At 39.4% G+C, this 19,172-nt stretch overlaps 1 protein-coding gene across 6 annotated transcripts in view; it reads left to right on the forward strand.

The window, feature by feature from the left end:
- STK11IP (serine/threonine kinase 11 interacting protein) overlaps positions 1 to 10,038 on the forward strand; it is a 30,814-nt gene extending 20,776 nt beyond the window's left edge. For 3 of the 6 annotated variants that reach the window (XM_072418063.1, XM_072418067.1, XM_072418068.1), the window contains 4 exons: positions 549 to 633; positions 1,478 to 1,581; positions 4,052 to 4,362; positions 7,978 to 8,366. In XM_072418063.1, coding sequence (XP_072274164.1) covers positions 549 to 633; positions 1,478 to 1,581; positions 4,052 to 4,362; positions 7,978 to 8,118 — 641 coding nt within the window. In that variant the 3' untranslated portion in view covers positions 8,119 to 8,366. Of the gene's footprint in view, positions 1 to 548; positions 634 to 1,477; positions 1,582 to 4,051; positions 4,363 to 7,977; positions 8,367 to 8,416; positions 9,585 to 9,604 lie in introns of those variants that run through there. The other 3 variants (XM_072418064.1, XM_072418065.1, XM_072418066.1) reach the window with 3 other exon arrangements.
- The last annotated feature ends 9,134 nt before the right edge of the window (positions 10,039 to 19,172 follow it).

Below are 19,172 nucleotides of genomic sequence, written 5' to 3' on the forward strand. Positions count from 1 at the left end.
CCGGGGAACTCCGTTAGGGCAGGGATCAGCTTGCTTCCAGCGTGCTTCCGGGTTCAGAATCGCGGGGGCGCGTGTGCCGGCTTCTTCTCGCTGTGCTCTGCAGGAAGGAGGAGACACGCGCTGCAGCCAGCATCGAGGAGAGGAGAGAAGAGGAGATGTACGCAGGATCGGGGTATTGGGTGAGTATGTTGTTTTAATTATTTTTTTAAACGGTGTTTGCCGTATAAGACGCACCCACTTTCCCCCCCCAGTTTTGGGGGAGAAAAAGTGCGTCTTATACGGCGAAAAAAATACAGTACATTGCAAAGTAAATAAAAATAATTTACAGGAAGGATAAATCACTGCAAGTAAGCATTTGAAATGATTTTTTATTACTTTTTAGCTGCACTTTCTTAGGAGACAGGGTCTCTTTAACGCAAATTGACCAAATGATCAAGTAGGTAGATCTCTTCTGCATGTATATCTAAGATGAAAAGACTTTACAGTTCTTTTAAACACCCAAAATAAGTTACAAAAATAAAAGATATAACATGTTTTCTGAATTTCAGATAGCTTTTCTGAGCTTCCTAGACGTTATCGCAAAGCTCTGGACTACAGTATTGAAGAGGAACTCACACAGGCTCATCCCCTTTGGTAAGGAAAACTTTCACATTGTCTAAACGTATGATATCTATAGACAGCTGAATAAGTTTTTCTAAAGTGTAAATTCAAGAACAAACATTTTACATTTATTGCATTTTACCACTTCCTAGATATAGCGGCTATACAAAAAAAATCACCTGTTGATGCAGCTAGAAAATCAGAACTGTTTGGGCCTGATTTATGAAGCTCTCCAAGGCTGGAGAGAATACACTTTTAGCAGTGAAGCTGGGTGATCCAACAAACCTGGAATGTATTTTTTCTATTTGTTAGCAAAGGTTTTTAATTCTTGATAAGATCCATTCCAGGTTTGCTACCTGATGGTTATGTATCATCTCCAGCCTTGGAGAGCTTTAATAAATCAGGCTCTTTGTATCTTTCTGTGCATTAACCTGAAATCTCAATGTTATCACTGATCACATCTATGGTATGGAGGAAAGAAAAACACTTTTTGTAGTTCTATCCTAGGCTGACAACTCTTTGTAGGTACAATACAGTACAGTGTGTGTTGTCACCCTAGGACAAGAAGTGTGTTATTTGGTGAATCAGCAGTTGAAGATAAAGGATAACAAATGCAGCCACTACTTCTGAGGACTGGTGAGCTGCATTGTATTTTGCTTATGCTAATATAGATTTCAGTATACTTTACAATATTAAAAGTAGTGATACAATTTGCACAATAAGGTATTCATTTTTATATTGTATCTATAAAGAAGACATTAGTCCGCTATTTACTGTATATCCATAGCAGAGCTGGCTCCTAGTATTGTCTCCTTACTTTGATATGTGAATCTCACCTTCCCTACACACATTTGCTTGTATCCCCTCTCTGCTGCAGCCATCTCCTACAGGATAACCTTGAAGAGGAGAGCCAAGAAGCGAGCCAAGAAGAGAGCCAAAGTCAGTGTGACTATAGCTATACGCTGGTGTATTTCCTGCAGGGTAAGATTTTATCATTCAAGGTCTCTACACCTGGAAGATTTCATCATGGTAACTTCTGCCCTCACCACTACAAAGCAAATAGAATACTTTAACCACTTCTGTTCTTGTACCTTTTTTCCCTCTTACAAACCCAACCAATTTTTTGGGGTCTGTTTATTATTTTCGTTTTATAAAAAATATTTTATTTTCTGTTATCTATAGAAAACATTTTTTTTAAGTGTTTTTTTCTCTATTTTATTTAGTGCTTAAAAAATATGTCTTATAGTAAATACATAGGGTTTTTTTTTTATAATGAAGTGAATCTGACAAACTGAAACATTCCCTGGTGGAGAATCATCTACTTCTATGGAAACACATGGATTCAGAAGATTCTCCACCAGGAAATGTTTCTGTAAATGTGAGATTCACTTCTTTATAAATCAACGTCATAGTCTACATTTAAAGCCGAACTAAACCTGCGATGCTTAGCTGTCCCCTTTTCTATCACAGGACCATCTTCTTCTCTTTGGCCATTTTGATGGGCTGGGATGATGTAACTCCTGCATGCAGTGCAGGGAGTTCATTAGTTCCTGGCTCGCGCAGGGAAAGCCGGGATTGGCGGGTATCCTGGTAACCGGGCCACATGGGCAGCTCAGCTTTTTTGAGAGATACCTGAAGTGATCAGGCAGGTGGTAGGTTTTATTTCAGAATGGACATCACCTGTCCCTTTTACTTTCTGCAGTAATGACCTGATCACTAATTCTTGAAGGGAAACTTCTGGTTTAGTTCTAAAACTTTTCCCATTTAAAATACCTTTCTGGCACAACCATGCCAAAGATTTTGCAACAGAATAAATCTTTTTAAATGGCTGTATTTTTATTTTGTGCGACACTGCAGACAGCTCTAAACCTAACAAATAAAAAAAAATGAATGTTAAAAAAAAAAAAAATATGATATGATAGCTAGGGCTAGAAGGGTAGTAAGGACTTAATTAGGCCTGATAAAGGATAACTAAAGGTTAAATTATTAAATTGTAAGGTCTCTAACTGTAGTAGCTTTTGTCAGCTGCTGTTAGAGAAACTTTATGTTTTTTTTCACAGAATGATCACTTCAATTAGCTTTATCTGTGATCATTCAAATAAAAAAGTAAAAAGTAAAGTTTGTTTTACTGTGGCAGTATGCGTGGGGCGCGCATAGGATCTCATGCGTTTTGTGCATTCACACCCACTGTCTCATTCACCCTGGTAAGGCTCACGTGAAGTCTCATGTGACGTGGATATACTATGGAAGTACCGTCAAGTGGTTGCGTAAAGCTTCCCATTTTGTATTACTAAACCAGTGACTCTTAAAACAAAGACACAAAGTCTGTAATGTGTGTCCAGTGTTTGCTTTCTTGCATAAGACTATGGAGTAAAGTAGTTTCATTCATTCATTAGTTGAAGTATTTAAAAGTCTTAACATAATTTTTAGTTCAGCTTGTGTACAAATATGATATTTAGGTGGGCAAACACCAACTGATAGCAAAAATCAGGGGGAGAGCTCCATGTGATCATTATAAGTAATACAGAAGCTCCCATTTTTTGTGCTATCAAAAATTTTAATTTCCTATTTCAGTATGAGATATATCCTTCTCATCCAGTAAAACGCTTCTTACCAGGGTAGTAAGTCAGGAGAAATCTTTCTTTAATGGAGCTTCAGAAGGTACAAATTGAATGTCAGGGCTCTAATCCTTCCCCCTATATCCAAAATGAATGGAAAAATGAAAATCTGTTCTATCTAGACATACAGTTTACCAGTGTAAGCCCTCTAAAATCAAGCAAGATGATGGTGGCATCATGTGTCTTTGCATAATGGAGTCAGAAAGAAGTGCCACATAGACGGGGGTTGGATAAGACCTTAGAGGTTATGATTTTTTTTTTAATCTGTCCAGAGTTTACATTTGCCCAATCTCTCCCATGCATAAATGATGAGGATATAAATGTAATAAAAATTATGTAAAAGGGAAAAAAATTGATATACTCACATCTGCCTGGCAGTTCTCCAGATTCCACCTACAGTACGTATTAAAGGGTGACCTCATATTCCTTCTGGTGAGATCTGGGGAATGTAAAGTGCTCTAAATCTCACTGAGAAGATGCTGTGTAAAACTAGGAGCACTTGCTGTTCCTTGGGATGTCATCAGAGGATGATGGCGTCACAACTTACAACAGAAGCTGGAGGACTGGTGCAGGAAAGGAAAGGTGGAAGGTAAGGTAAACATCAGACTTTGCATGTACTTTTTAATAAAACATGGACAGATCCTCTTGAAATTGATCTTAATCAAGGTATTTTATGTTCTTTATTGTTTCTTTTCTATCACTTTGCACTGAACCATAAGAAACAATACTGCAATACCCAAGCTGTTTAGAGAAATATTGGATTGTTTAATATTGTTTTTCTTTTACCTATGAAATAGCCCTGTATATCTCATCTGCTCTGCTCTCTTTTCCAGAAGAAGATAAACCTGCAGATTGCTGTGCAAATAGCACCGTCCTTCAGCAGAACACAGCCTCCCCTGCTGCACGAGCTCAAGGTGCTGCTAACGCCACAGCGGTTTCTCTGCTGCTTACCCAAACTCATATGTACATCCTAGAGGAGACCCATCAGTGGTTTCACACTCCTTCGCCTCCTGGAGAGAAAAAAGCCTCAGGAGGAACTGTGAACAGATTTGTAATTAAGGAGAAGCAGCCAATCAGCAGCATCAGCTCGGTGCACTTGTACAACTCTGCAACCCTGCATCTCCGCATCAAGCTTTATGATGAGGTACGGAACACCTTGGTGGTTGGGGACTGGGACCCTACTGTAAGAAACTGTCAGGGACTGAGGATAGGCTGCAAATGTGATTCAAGACTGATAATATGCTGCCAGAAGCCATTTTATGGTAATTCTAGTGATCATCAGCCCATTCTCCAACTATTAGCTACATAATAATTGTCGGATGGCCCAGGGTTTGGCAGTAGGGTTCTTCTGTGAAAAATAGTCTGGTAATCTGAACTTTGGGGAATACATAAAAAATACTTTTTGCAATAGGACCCCTGCACCTCTGGGCAGATTAAGTTATTTTTTTCACCCAGGTCATCAATAAAAAGCAGAGATACCTTTTCCCAGAGATGCCATATCCATGCAATCAGTTATCCAGATAACCATCCTGCATTGTTAGTGAGGATGCCAAGAGCCCTGTCACAAATTCGAGCATTGGAGTGAAGAGAAAAGTTTTGGCTGCTGAGGGTGTGCAGGGTTTAAAATCAGAACTGCATTTTAACCGTACCCTAGGCTTGCAGTTCAAGTTGCAAGCTGGCACACTGCTTTCTACATTTTCCTGCAGCTCGGCTTTTGAATCCAACCCTAGTGCTGCAGAGGAGGGTTGGATCTGGAGGTTTATTATAGGACAGGTTCACTTTACATCTTCTTTAGAGGTATTAAAAGCCCTGTAATAGGATCATCCAGCTGCACAGCCCATTCATTTTCTATGTGATCAGATTTTGCAGGAGATAATATGTCTGTTTATGTGTGTGTATTGGCCTTTTCACTCCAGACCCTGGTATGTGCTCTTCTTTCCCTGTTACATGTCACTGCCTCCTCCTTCTCTGCTCATTGTCTGATCCATCAGCAGAAGCTGATCTCTGCAATAACATAATAGTCTTTATCTAGTCAATTATATGTATTTTATCTTCACAGCTGGACCTCCACTCCGAGGTTATTGGAAAGAATCACCTCCCTTCTAATAAGTGCAGCTGGCAGCTCCTCTCCTCATTAGAGGGAGATAAGAGCAGTACAAGGAACAGAGCAGAGGAGGATAGTGGCTTGTGATTACAAGTGCTGTCATAGGTTCAGCTTTGGTAACCATTACTCAAAAAGGCTCAGGTTCTTTTTTTATTATTACTTTGAAGCATAATGCTGGTAGCTCTTTTATCAAAAGTACAGAAAAATCCAATTGTCTTAAACCGGAACTAAACTGAAAATAAAAAAAATGACACCTCTAAGCCTACATATTCCTCTATGGCGCTGGTTCTTCCCAATATCCGGTCCTGTGTCATCCTAGAATTCATCCCGACAGATAAAGCGCCGGGCACCGTCATCTTTAATCTTCTCTTCCGTCTTCTTCTTGTCTTCTTGCTACATCATTCGATCTTGCACATTGAAGGTACGAGATTGGGTGACATAGGCCGCTGTAAAGGGGAAAAAAGAGAGCCGATCTCACTGTGCATGTGTGAGATCGGCATTTCTTTCCCCTTTACAGAAGAACTATAAGCTGAGTCAGGCTCAAAAGTAGACAACTTCTGCTCGCTCTCAGGGGAGTAAAAAAGGAAAGGGGTCAAAATAATAACCTTTACTAGATCTTTCAAGCCTCGATGGATGGCCATAATACAAATAGGGGAGAATCATTCTAGCTTTCCTTTAAAGTGTAATCAAACTCTTTTTAGACTGAACCATCTCTGTTCTAGTGTGAGCACCACCAACTTCTTTCTTCTCTGTTTTGATCTTTGGCTGTTTTGATTGGCTAGGCCTGGATGACTTAACTCCCATTCAGGTGCTCAGGAGTTCATTCAGTTCCAACAATTCCAGAGGTAGTCAGGATGTGTTGAGTATCCCGAAACCAACACTGAGCTCCGCATGTGCAACTCAGTAATCAGGCAGTAAAGAATGCTTATTACAGAAGGGACATTGTCTTCCCTTTCTGCAATGAAGTCCTGCCTGATCTCAGATTTTTAAATTGGAACTTTTAGCTCCACTCGCTGGGAGGGTAGTTCCAGAAGTCCAATTACCCAAAATAGAGTATAAACAACGAAGCACTGGGCTAATTTACGAAGTTTAGAATCCTTAAATCCTTTTTCTCTCTCTTGTGCTTATGCAGTTTTTTTCCCTAGTTTCCTGGTTTGTTTTGTCTGTATTTAGGAATCCAATTACTGTTCTGTTCGATTAACTACTCTACCTTTAGCTTTTTTATTAATATTATTATTACACAGTATTTATATAGTGCAGACATATTATACAGCGCTGTACAAAGTCCATAGTCATATCACTAGCTGTGCCTCAAGGGTGCTCACAACCTAATGTCCCTACCATAGTCATATGTCTTTAACACAGTCTAATGGCAATTTGGGGTGAAGCTAAATATTCTAACTGCATGTTTTTGGAGTGTGGGAGGAAACCGGAGTATCCAGAGAAAATGCACAATAAATGCAGATAGTTGAGATTAGAACCTGGGACCCAGCGCTGCAAAGGCCAGAGTGCTTACCTCTGAGCCACTCTGCTGCCCCTTTATGCCAAGGTAAATGGTGAATTGCACTGCGGAGGGTCTAGCCAATGGTCTGTTTATATTATTGGTGAGCTGACAGAATTTCCAGCCCGCAGATGTTTGAGTCTATTAGCTTCTGCGTATGAAATTGCTGCATTTATGATAGAAGTTTACTGATGTTAGCCACGTAGAGACTTCTCTGTAGACATATGATGCACGCTGAGAATATTTTGACATTGAGAAAGCTGTAAAGACAGATTTTCCAGAGCTTTAAATTCCAAGGCAGGTTTCTTAGAGGTCTTAGAAATGTGATGTGGAGATAAACTGGAGTACAGGATTCAGAGAGATGACGGATGTTGTGATTGGTGATGATTGCTGGTTAGAAGGAAGTCTTGGATCTTGAACTAACATTTTCCTAGCAGTGCAAAAACAACGGAAGGAACCGGACACCTGAATAGAGCCGCATATCTGAACACACAGCCGATTAAATGAACCCGTACCCAAAGGTTAACTGTCTGTAAGCTGAAATCCAGAATAAAAGCTAAATATGCAGCTGAAATACATTTAAGGGAGCTTATTTACCTACCAAAGGATTTTATTATTTTACAGTATTTCTATTGCGCCAACATATTATGCAGAGCTGTACATTGAATAGGGGTTCCAAATGGAGACAGATACAAACAATGGCACAGGAGGAGGGAGGACCCTGCCCAGAGGAGCTTACAATCTAAGAATAAAAAGCATAACCGCCCCCTGATTAAGACATTTTGCATTTTTTTTCCTCCAGCAAGCTTTATGGGTTCAGTGCATGCAGCTGCTTCATCTGTTTCTTAGCCTGCTGGAGAGGTGTAAAAAAGCTTTTTACTAGAATCTGGTATATCTGCAGGTATTACCCAAATTTGTTTTAATAACTGGCTTTAGTTTTCCTGTACCAATAAATACCCTTGAGTTCTTCCTGTGACATTGTCACCAAGGCTGCTGGGAGCTAAGTTCCTATTGATGAGGACACAACCCCAGAGCTACATCTCCCAAGAGGCATTCATAACAATTTTTATTTAGTGTCTGTGCAAAGATACATAGGATTTCCTGCAATCTGTCCTTGTTCCCACCCAGTGACATTCTTTATTCTCTCTTTACAGTCGCAACAGAAAGAAAGTGCTTGGCTTTTGTGGACAGAGGACCCGGACCTTCCAAAAGAGATAGCAGAGTGGCTAAAAGTTCCCTGGGAAGCTGAATATCACATAAACTTCAATCAGATTATCCATGAAACCCTGGACTGATGTGCAGGTAGAAGGTTTACAGAATTATGTATCACAGCAGTATTGTGTCCAGTATGTGTGCACAGTGGCAGGTTGGTGTCCCTGACTCTTATTGGAGGAGGGCACTGATCCGCACACTGTCCCATCTACACTGTGAAGGAGAGTGTTAAAGGAGATATGGCAGATTTTGCACTATTGTATTTTTTTTTCTAATTTCTCAAATGTTCCCTTTTAATGTAAAATTGTAATAAAGTTTCTCACTATTTTAACAGAGTTTCCTTCCACATATTTTATCACTGCACTAACTTTTTTCTTAAAGAGTACCTCCCATTAAATACAACTCCAGGCAAATGGCTGAATACCTGAATAGCAGGAGAGACGATTGTTGTTTCTGCTGCATATAAACAACACATACAGCTCTTCTCCCTCCCCCCTGCTTGAGTAAAATGAGAAGCAGCAGACTGATGAGACATAACTTCTTTGTTACTCTGTTCTCAACTCCCATTACGTTCCTTGTTAGCACATGAGCATTGCAGAACAACTAACTGGCTCCTTGTGCTGCTTCTTCATTTCATGCTCCAAATTAAACTGCTTGTTCAGAGATTGTAAGAGGCTGATACAAATGCAATGTGGAAATGCACTGCAGCTAACAACAAAGATCTGAAGGGATAATAACCTGGACCAATCTTGCAAGTTACAAATTCTGATTGCAAATTTGCTTCTGTTCAGCAACTCATAGGAGTCTAGTTGTACTGCAGTTGTACACTCCTTTCCATTCGGTCCCTATAACTCTGTTCAACCGCTCAGAGAATATTTGGTCCTGCCAGGTATGAAGAATCATGATGCACAAAGAGAAATAACTAACTGACCTCTCTAATGAAACAAATAAAGATCGTTAATAGCCTGTGCCCAATACTACAGAGATCACCGCCTAGGGAATGCTTCAACTGCTTCACCCGAAAATAGGCTTAAAAAGCCCAACAAATATGACAATTTGGGGGGGTAAAAAAAAATTAGTGAAGAAGTTCACATGCTGGGATTTCTACGGTATTATGTCTGGTCCATTAAAATCCTTTACTTTTGTTAAAACATTTCTTTGTGCAGTGGATCCTTTTGGTTGGTTGGTTGGAAGGAGGATTTTAGTATTTTGGGCAGCATTGGCATGGAGGAGCATGTGACCTACTTCCAAGTGTGTGTGAGAATCTGGTTCATCAATGGTGGCCTTCCCACTTTCCCTGTTTATTTCTGGTAATCTGATTTAAGGGCCTCCCCACACTTGCATGTAAATCCTTTTGCTGTATTGGTAGATCACTACTGTGCTTTGCCAGTACAGGGTCCACTTTAATGTCCCCATACCCAGCAGGATACTATTCCCTTTTCTTCACTATCCACCCTGCCTAGTTCTGGAGCTGAGAGTGAAGAAAGAAGGGCTGGGTAAGTTACAAATAAGGCTGTGTACACATGTTAATTACTGTCACTGAAAATGATTTTTCATGATTGTTTTCAGCAATAAAAGCGTGACAGACGGATGAGTGCTGTACACACAGCGGGACTCTGTTCCATGGAGAGGGCAGGGGGAGAACAAGCAAGCAGAGCCCTGCTGTGTCTTCCTCCCTTGACATGTGTTGCGGTCATGGATCCGTCAGGATGGATCTATAAACACCGAGCGTCCAAGGCAAAACCCTACCACTCGTATCAGGCTAGAATAATCTGATGTTTCTACAAAGCCTTACTAGACTTCAAAGTTACAATGTTGGAATCTGATCACTCGAAGACGAGGGAAATGCTTCCTCCTGCCTGCAGCAGACTTTTGACCGTCTCAGCCTAGGAAAAATCACTCACTGTAGGACAAGGATGGCTTTTAATTAACATTTTTTTTAATATATTGTTGCTGTGTAATGTAACATATAAGGTGTTTTCAGTAAAAACGCATTCAGTAACGATAGTGAAAGGTTTACTTTAACAGAGACACACAACAAAATACAAATTTATTTTAAGATGGAATGCAACGGATTAAAGGGAAGTTTGTTCCTGCCGCACTGATTAGCCAAATTCTAAAGAAACAGTTGTGTACATAAAATGTCCACTTGCATGATGACAGGTCCACTTTAATCACTTATGTCTTCACTGCCTGGAACAATAAGCAACGTATGAAGAGACACGTGCTTCCTTCACGTGTGCTGTGTCCAGGATGTTTTCTTTATCCAGAGAGCTGGCTCAATGTGTTCTTCTGAAAGAAGCAATTTCCTGAGAATGTTAACCTTTTCCAGGGCTCCTCCAGAATCTCTGCAATGTCCTCGGGATATTTTGTATATCTTCTTACCAGTCTTTTGGCCAAATTAGAATGGTGACTAATGTTGTACAGGGGCAGTGATAAATTAAAGGAAGGCCTCTGATTCTACAGCTTCTTTAAGGTTGTCAAGCTATCACATGACACATGCTGACACATGCTGAATCTGGCTCTGACAGGTTGTCATGTCCCATTTGCCATCCATCAATGCTCCAAATTGGGAGGATAGTTTTATTGAATATACTGTATGTTATATATTTTAAATGGGTTCTTTCAATTAAAAATTAATTGAAATATAAATTCACCATGCATGCATTAAATTTCTTGCAAACCTTGAAATTACGTTATTGTCCTTCAATTGGCATGGCTCCTTGTGCTGTGGCACACTTGATTGACTCATTGAGCTGCCTTTTCCTCCCTTTTTTTAAATGTAAAAGGCTGAACCCAGATCAAATTCAGTTACTTCCTTTGTTTGCATTGAAAAAAAAATACAATTTAGCTTTTGTATTATATTATTAATAAACAGGATTTATATAGTGCCAACATATTACGCAGTGCTGTACATTAAATAGGGGTAGAAAATGACTGACGGTGACACAGGAGGAGAAGAGGAACCTACCCCGAGGAACTTATAAACTACGATGTTACTGAACTGCATTCATTTTTGCCTTTTATATCTGCCAGTTCTAAGTTTATGACTAAAAGATAGCCCAACATATCACCCCAATAAACTTTGAATACTAGATATAGGAGATATTCCACCCTATTTTTAGTTATTTTATTACATATAGAATCGTCTATAGGAAACTAGCAGCTCACATCCAGTTACTAATAGGGGAAAGGTTGCAACTCGATGTGAGCTGCTTGTTTTCTTACTGACTCTACCTACCTACAGAGAATTCAGCTTATTCTGAGAAACCTCACAAGAGTACTCAATTAACCTTTTAATGTCATCTGGACATCCTAGCTGGTACTTCATGTTGTTGTTACGCCTGAGAAATGCCTTTCAGGTGAAACGTGTCATACTTTGCATACCAACCCTAAAAATACACAGATTGTATAGTAGTTCACTTGTCTAGTGCCTAATACCAGTCTAAATCTATATACCCATGTATCGTTTTGATCAATGCTGAGATTTCATTATTTGTTAACATGTGTCTCAAGTAAAATTTTTTAGAAGGCCAAAAAAAACCTTTTTTTGCCTTTCTAATTGATAGTTTTTTTTTTACCTGAATAAACCCTTAGCTTAACCCAACTTCAACATTTCTCAAACACTTACCCATCATCAAAGGCACCAAATGCAAATCAGGTGCCAAAAACGAAGACTATTTTAGTATTTTATTGATGAAAAAGATTTTCATGCATGATGTGTATATGGTTAAACTTTTATTATTGATTCTTGGTTGTATTAGTGTTTGGTATTGTTAGCATAAAATCTCCAAGCCAAGCAATCTCAACCAAGGTCTTCTGAAACCTAAAGGATCCTCCAGAGATGGCTAGGGGTTCCTTGGATTGCATTGGCAGAGTGACCTCCAATCTAATGGTGCCTATTGCTGGTATTGGTTTTCTATCAGTGATCTCTTCAACTATCTGTAAAGGTGGCTTTCTTTTCCTAATGAACCCAAATGTAAGGACAATGTTAATAAGACAGTGATGTAATGGAGTCTGTTTGTTTTCCTTTTCTGGCTATGGTTATTACACATCGCATTTGAACTAGAATGGAAGATGTTTGTCTTGAAAGGATCATATTGATATATATGAACCCCATATTGGCATTGGAGAGACTTCCAATGGCTTCCCGTCACTGATAGAGGATAAATAGTTGCAGCAGGAACTAGATCTAAATAAAAAGAACATCCAAGCCACCTCCAGACTTTTTTCTAAAAAAAGAAAATCCCATACATACATACAAACCTTTTTCCTGTAGCCTTTAGGTAGGTCTGGTGATGTCTTCTTTTCTTCTCAGGGCAGCAGTAGGTAGGGGCTTATTTCAGGGGTACTGTGATAAGGTGTCCCCCAGGGGATTTGTTCATAATAACCTTGGCCCGCTGGGTGGGTTGGATTATGTGGAATATGGAATTCATGCTGGACCTTTGAACCTGTAGGTCTCCCGGGTCATCCCTTGGGATAAGTTGATCATTGTAGTTGCAGCCAACCTAATAATCTGAAACAAAACTCGGTGTCCTGTAATGAGAGAATGAGAAAATTGTTTACAGAATGGTGACAGCTCTTAATGATCCCTACCAAATGGACATTCAGTCTCCTCCACCCCTAATGGGTGGTCCGGATCAGTGAACAGGGCGCTCATTAGCTCTACTTTCTGTAGAAGGAGTATCAACATTCACCATGTTTTTGTTTCATTACAAGTTTGCAGACAGCTCAGCTCCCTATTAGATGTCATATGAAATGCTGATTTTTTTTTTTTAAGCAAGATGTAAAAGTGTTTATAGTCATGTGAAAGTACACACCATGAACATTGCTAACTCTAGCAAACCCTAGATCATTATTCTAACCTTGCAATAAAAGTGATTTTAATTGATGTAATGTGGAAAAAGTCCTCAAAAACTGGTATTGCCCCATTTAAAAGAAATAACTTTGGGAAAGTGTTTTGAACACATACCCATCAGTCTCTAAATCTGTAAAATGTATGACAACTCCTCCATGCTCAATCCTTTCCATTCCAGAATGTTTGTGTTTCCATACATGAACTGGCCTCCCTACATTTCTGTGAGATTCTAATCAAGGTTTTAAATTGCCTGGTCCATAGCCCATTTTTCAGTTTGAGACATTTTTAGTGAATTTGCTAGTGTGCTTTGGACCACTGAATTATCCATTTTCATTTCAGCTTTAACTTCCAGAAAGATGGTGTCACATTCATAGCTAGCCTGGTGACTTCAAGCTGTCCAGGTCCTGCAGAAGCCAAGCAATCCTAGACCATTACATTCACACGACCATGTTTCACGATTGGCGTGAAATTACTAACCTTAAAATGCTGTCTTTAAGGCAGCACCAAACATGTCTACCAAAAACTGGGGCAAAGCAATTTTTTTCCAATTTGTCTGCCCACAGTACATTGTTTTAGAGGGCCTTTTCTTTATCCTAACTGCCTAAACTAAACTTATACTTTTTCAATTGCCGATCAGGCAGGTCATTATTAAGGGAGAGGCTTTGTCATTTCTGCTATAATGTGTCTTACCTGCCTGATTGCTCCAGGTTTTTGGTGACAAAGCGGAGCAGCACATGCGCAGCTTCAGCTTTGGATGCCAGGGAAAATTGGCAATCCCAGCTTCCCTTCTGTATACCGTGGTTGAATGAACGTGCAGGACTTACATCATCCTGGCACAGCCACACAACATGGCTGAATATTGTCTCTTGGAGGAGAAAGCAGAGAAAGTTGGTGGCAACTAGCGATGCAATGCAAATGGGTGAGTTGCTAGTTTAGACCTGCTTTAAAAGAAAAACTGTAGTTTTGCTCTAGCATTCCTTCACAGACCTTTTTCTGGCACACCTCCTATACAATTTATGTTGGTGCTTTCTAATTGTAGATAATATTAATAAACAGCATTTTTATAGCGCCAAAGTATTAGGCAGCGTTGTACATCAAATAGGGGTGCATATACTTAGGAACTGTTGCAGAGGTTATCTTGGGAGCCAATGTAATTTTTGGGCTTGGTAGAGACTCATTTTAGTACCAGACAGCTTATTTACCTGAATGAAACAGTCTTGAAAAATCTATGTCACTTGTAGATTTTTTTCCTTTTATTGAAATGGAGGTTTTAATCACCGACACCCGTTCTAATTTCATTGATTTGAAGTGTTTTTTTTGCACATGACATTTTCATTAATGTAGGCTATAGGAATGAATACACCATATGAGTATGTGTATATATATATATATATATATATATATATATATATATATATATTTATTATTATTATTTTACATATACCATATACCACCTTTATTTGTAGGGACTGTTTGAATGAAGATCCAAGGTTTCCCTGTTTGTATACATTATTAATTCGCATGTAATTTTTACTGATTAGACTTCTACTTAACCAAATGCATAAATGAATGTGCAGATTAGAGAAGAGTAAATGGGATTAGTTATTAGTTTGTTGTTGCAAGAGGAAGGTCAGAGGGCACTAATCTCTGATTGGGTGAGTTGGGTTTTGGGTTACGAAGCTGATGACAAATAGGAAACATGTTGCAGAAGATAACTAATCAGTGTTTGATCCCCTTCTAAATCCTGACTTCCTGGTAAGAAGAGAAGATGTCAAGTCAAACTTGGTGAACGGGTGTAAGATATCCGTCTGGTCAACAAGAGATTTTTTTTTTTGTTCTTAGGCTCTAATCATGAAAGTATTAGTTCGGTGCAGACTTTGTTGAATTTTTACCATGGGGAAACCTTGAAATAACTTTCAGGTCTTCAGGAACCCTTTTCTTTGAATACTATATCCCCATCCCACAGTTTATAAGCATGGTGGCCATTGGGAAGATTGCCTTTTACATTGCTGGCCATTGGGAAAAATGTCACCCTTACAGGTAACCAAAAAGGTCATTGGTGTCACAAACCTGAGAGTCACAAATTGCTCGTTGCTAAAGGTTTTCAACAATAAGACAGTACCAGTTAATGTTCAGTGGTGTTGCCCTCCATTCCACATGCCTGGGGTCATCATTATCACTCCTAGAGGCATTTTAGGCAAATTTAGCAAGATTTTAACGAGAATATTATTTATTTCATGCCAAAATCAGTTTCCTGCCATCCTCGACTAAGCAAAGTATCTATTGCAACAAGTGGCACTGCAATACAAGATTTTCCTACCGGGAAAATATGTTACCAATTGCACTACAAATCAACAGTGCAAAAAAATAAAAACAGACAAAAGCGCCATTGTCTCACCTCTCTGATATTTAATGTTCCAACAAGGAGTATCATATAGTATTTGGCTCAGGATAACAGGTAAATGTCTGTTGTTCCGGCTCCAAAAAATTGGAACAGGCGGTGTAAGTTTTCCTCCAGCTAGGAGACAATGGCTTCATTGTAAGATGATACCTGCTAGGGGCGCAATGCAATCTACACTTCTGGATACTGTTTATGATAGCAAGGTTGGTCTTACAAAGTATCAGCCCAGCTTTATGTAACCAATCCCTTTATTTTACAGCTCCTGTAAAAATAAAAATCCCACAGAGATTTCTTTTAAGTTCTAAAAATATTCTCTTTGTTCTCAATGTTTGTGTGAGGTGATTTCCTGGATTGGGTTACTGAAAAACCAAACCTTCCTTGGGCATTCTTAAAAATCAATCTTCCTGTGCACGAGGTCCGCTGGAATACCTAAGGCAGGATTGGTGATGGAAGGAGGTTGGTGTGGGGTGAGGAACTCGGTGATGGGATAACGGAGGTCCAATGAAAAAGAGATTTGAGTTCATCCTCTATATGTTGTTGGGATGGAAAACTTCCATTCTTTCTTCCATAAAACTTCCATTCTTTTCTTTTAAAAAACTTCCATTCTTTTCCTTCATAAAACTTCAATTCTTCCAACTTTCCATTTTGCAAAGTTGTATTAGAAATCCTAGAATCAATATTTTGATGATTTTTTCAAAGGGAGGAAACAGTCCTACCAGCAATTTCCATGTGTAGTCCCATGTGTGTCCCTCCTCTGGGAAATTGTAATACTAATTCATCCAAAACTTAAAAAATATGTAATCCAGCCAACTATTTTTTTATGAATAGAGTTTGTGGACTTCATTTTTAGGGGAAAAATATTACTGGATGTAATAAGCAGCCTCACCCAACCAGGCTCCTGTAGAGATTGTTAAGGGATTATTTAGCCATGAACAATGGTGGACAGAGCTCCTGCCTGTATATTTTTTGGGCACCACTACTTGACAGTGCCAGTGGTGTGGGACCAGTATAGCTTCCCAACTCACTTCCCTCAACAGTAAGTACTTATACCAATGATATTTTAGCTGTTTAGCTGTAACAAAAAAATAAAGAAGTATCTTTCCATTGCCCGTCAATGTAAATTCTTCCACTGACCACCAATGTAAATGACTTTCTTTATACAGACCACAACATAAGGCACATTTTCCCACTGATACTCAATTTAAGGGGGATTCTGCTCACTTACCCCCAATAAGGAAGTGTCTTTCTATTGCCCGTCAATGTAAATTCTTCCACTGACCACCAATGGAGATGTCTTTCTTTACACTGACCACCAACGTAAGGGACATTTTCCCACTGATACCCAATTTAAGGGCGATTCTGCTCACTTACTCCCAATGTTAGGCTCATTCAAAGCAATGGCCACCAAAATTAGGATCATCCTTTCCACCAATGTAAGGATCAATTTCTCTATTAACTATCAATGTAAAGAGCATTCTTTCCGTTGACTACTAATGTAAGGGGTAGTCTTTCAAATGATCACCTACCTAAATGTGTCCACAAATGTAAACTGTAATCTTCCAATTGTTCACCAGTGTAAAGGACATTCCCTTTATTCACCACTAATGTAAGCAGCATTATTCTTAATGGCCACCAATGTAGGGACTATTTTGCCCATTGGCCACCAGTGTAAAGGAGATTCTTCCCATTGACCAGTGACTAATATAAGGATCATTCTGCCCAAGGTCCATCAATGTAATGAGCATTTTTCCCATAGTCCACAAATAAAAAAGACACTTCTGATTGGTCATCAATGCAATTTATATTCATCTCACTATTGTAAAGTTAATTCTTACCACAGACCATTCTTCATAATGACCACTAACATAAGAGAAAATTTTAACCAGATTATCATTGTAAAGGGAATTCTTTCAAATGATCACCAGTGTAACGGGCATTCTTCCCAGCGTCCAATATTGTAAGAATCATTATTCCCACTGACCATCAATGTAAAGGGCATGCTTCCCACAAGCCACCAATATAAAGGGAGCTATCCGGCATTGCAGCACATGAAGGATAAGATACTCCTATTCTTCGATTTACACAATTGAAAGGGAAATCTATTACTTTTCCAGCATATTTTTTGAAATGTTTTGTTGAAACCTATGCAAACACACAGAAAACATGCAAACTCCCTGCAGATAGCATCCTGGCTTAGATACCAATATTAGCCACTGAGCCACCCAGACCTAGTAAAAAAAAAATGCTAAGGGTCTGTGCTCTTTGTACAGCACCATGGATTACATCAGCACTATAAAAATGAATACAAATGTCAACCCAGATGGCAGATTTCACAGCATACAGACTGAATGATGAATTGAGTGCCATGTGATGATGGAATGTAGCAAGACATGCATTTCATATTTCATTGAGTAATGTTATGAGGGAACAGCTCTGGGAGGATTGCTCTGAGCAAACACAGAGCGGCCACTGAAATATTTCAGGAACACTGAGATGTGTGAAGTTCACTGAATTCTGCTATTGATCACTCAGTAAGTGCACATCAATGGATTTCTCTAATGTTGTTTAAACTTAATTTACTTATTTATTGGATTCTAAAGGAGCCCATGTTCAGGTTTATATATAGTTTACGCAATGCAATGTGTACAGCTGCCTGATAACCCAAATATCTAATCAGCCAATCACAAGGCAGCAACTCAATACATGCAGGTAAGTTTATTGTCAAGATGACCTGCTGAAGTTCAAACCAAGCATCAGAAAGGGGATGAAAAGTAATTTAAGTGATGTTGAACATCGCATGGTTGTTGGTGCCAGGCAGGCTGGTTTGAGGATTTCAAAAACTGCTGATCTGCTGGGATTTTTACACACAGCCATCTCTGGGGTTTTTCAGAGAATCGACCGATTAAGGGAAATTATCCACTTCTATGGGTGAAAATACCATGTTGGTGCCAGAGGTCACAAGAGAATGGCCAGATTGGTTCACGCTGATGGCAACAGTAACTCCAACAAGCAAGGTCTGCAGAAGATCATCTAAGAAGGTGCAACACATCTAATCTTGAAGCAAATGGATTACAGCAGCAGGAGAACACACCAGGGGCCACTCCTATAAGCAATGAACAGACACCTGAGGCTACAATTTGCACAGTATCACCAAAATTAAACAAAAGAAAATTGGAAAAAACATTACCTGGCCTGATGAGTCTTGATTTCTGCTGCAATGTTCGGATGGTAGGGTCAGACGTTGGCATCAACATTATCAAAGCATGGATCCATCCTGCCTTGTATCAATGGTTTAGCCTGGTGGGAGTCATGTAATGGTGTGGGAGTCCTTCCTGGCACATTTGGGGGCCCCTAGTAACAACTAAGCATTGTAAAAATGCCACAGCCTACCCAGCAACATCACCATTTGGAGGTCGAGAATGGCTGGAGCTGGAAGTTGAAGTTTTTCTTTTGAAAAACAACACTGTAAAACAATGCGACAATGCTAGATAATTGTCGTTTTCCATGGAGGAGAGGACATTCTGGGGGTTGTTCTTCCTTCCTCCATAGAACAGAATGGTGTTGTGTATAAAGTTCTCGTTCATTCTGCTGACACTGGAAACAATGGCAATCATTTCCAGCAGCAGAAATTGGATGTCTGCATCTGGATACAGCATTACTGTATATAAGGAAAGGATTCAGATTAATAAAATGTACTTTTTTTTAATAAAATTTAGATAAATTTTATTCTCAGACATTTTATTGTTCTTTTGAAATCTGCAGAACAAGAGTTAAATCTAGCACTGTTTATGGGCAATCAGCCAATAGACTATAATGCCTCTCTCAGATGTACAGCCAGGTGGAACAATAGCAGTGACAACCTATCTGCTCCTGTCTGC

This window comes from Pyxicephalus adspersus, chromosome 7, assembly GCF_032062135.1.
Source record: "Pyxicephalus adspersus chromosome 7, UCB_Pads_2.0, whole genome shotgun sequence".
In the NCBI taxonomy this organism is placed as follows: domain Eukaryota; kingdom Metazoa; phylum Chordata; class Amphibia; order Anura; family Pyxicephalidae; genus Pyxicephalus; species Pyxicephalus adspersus.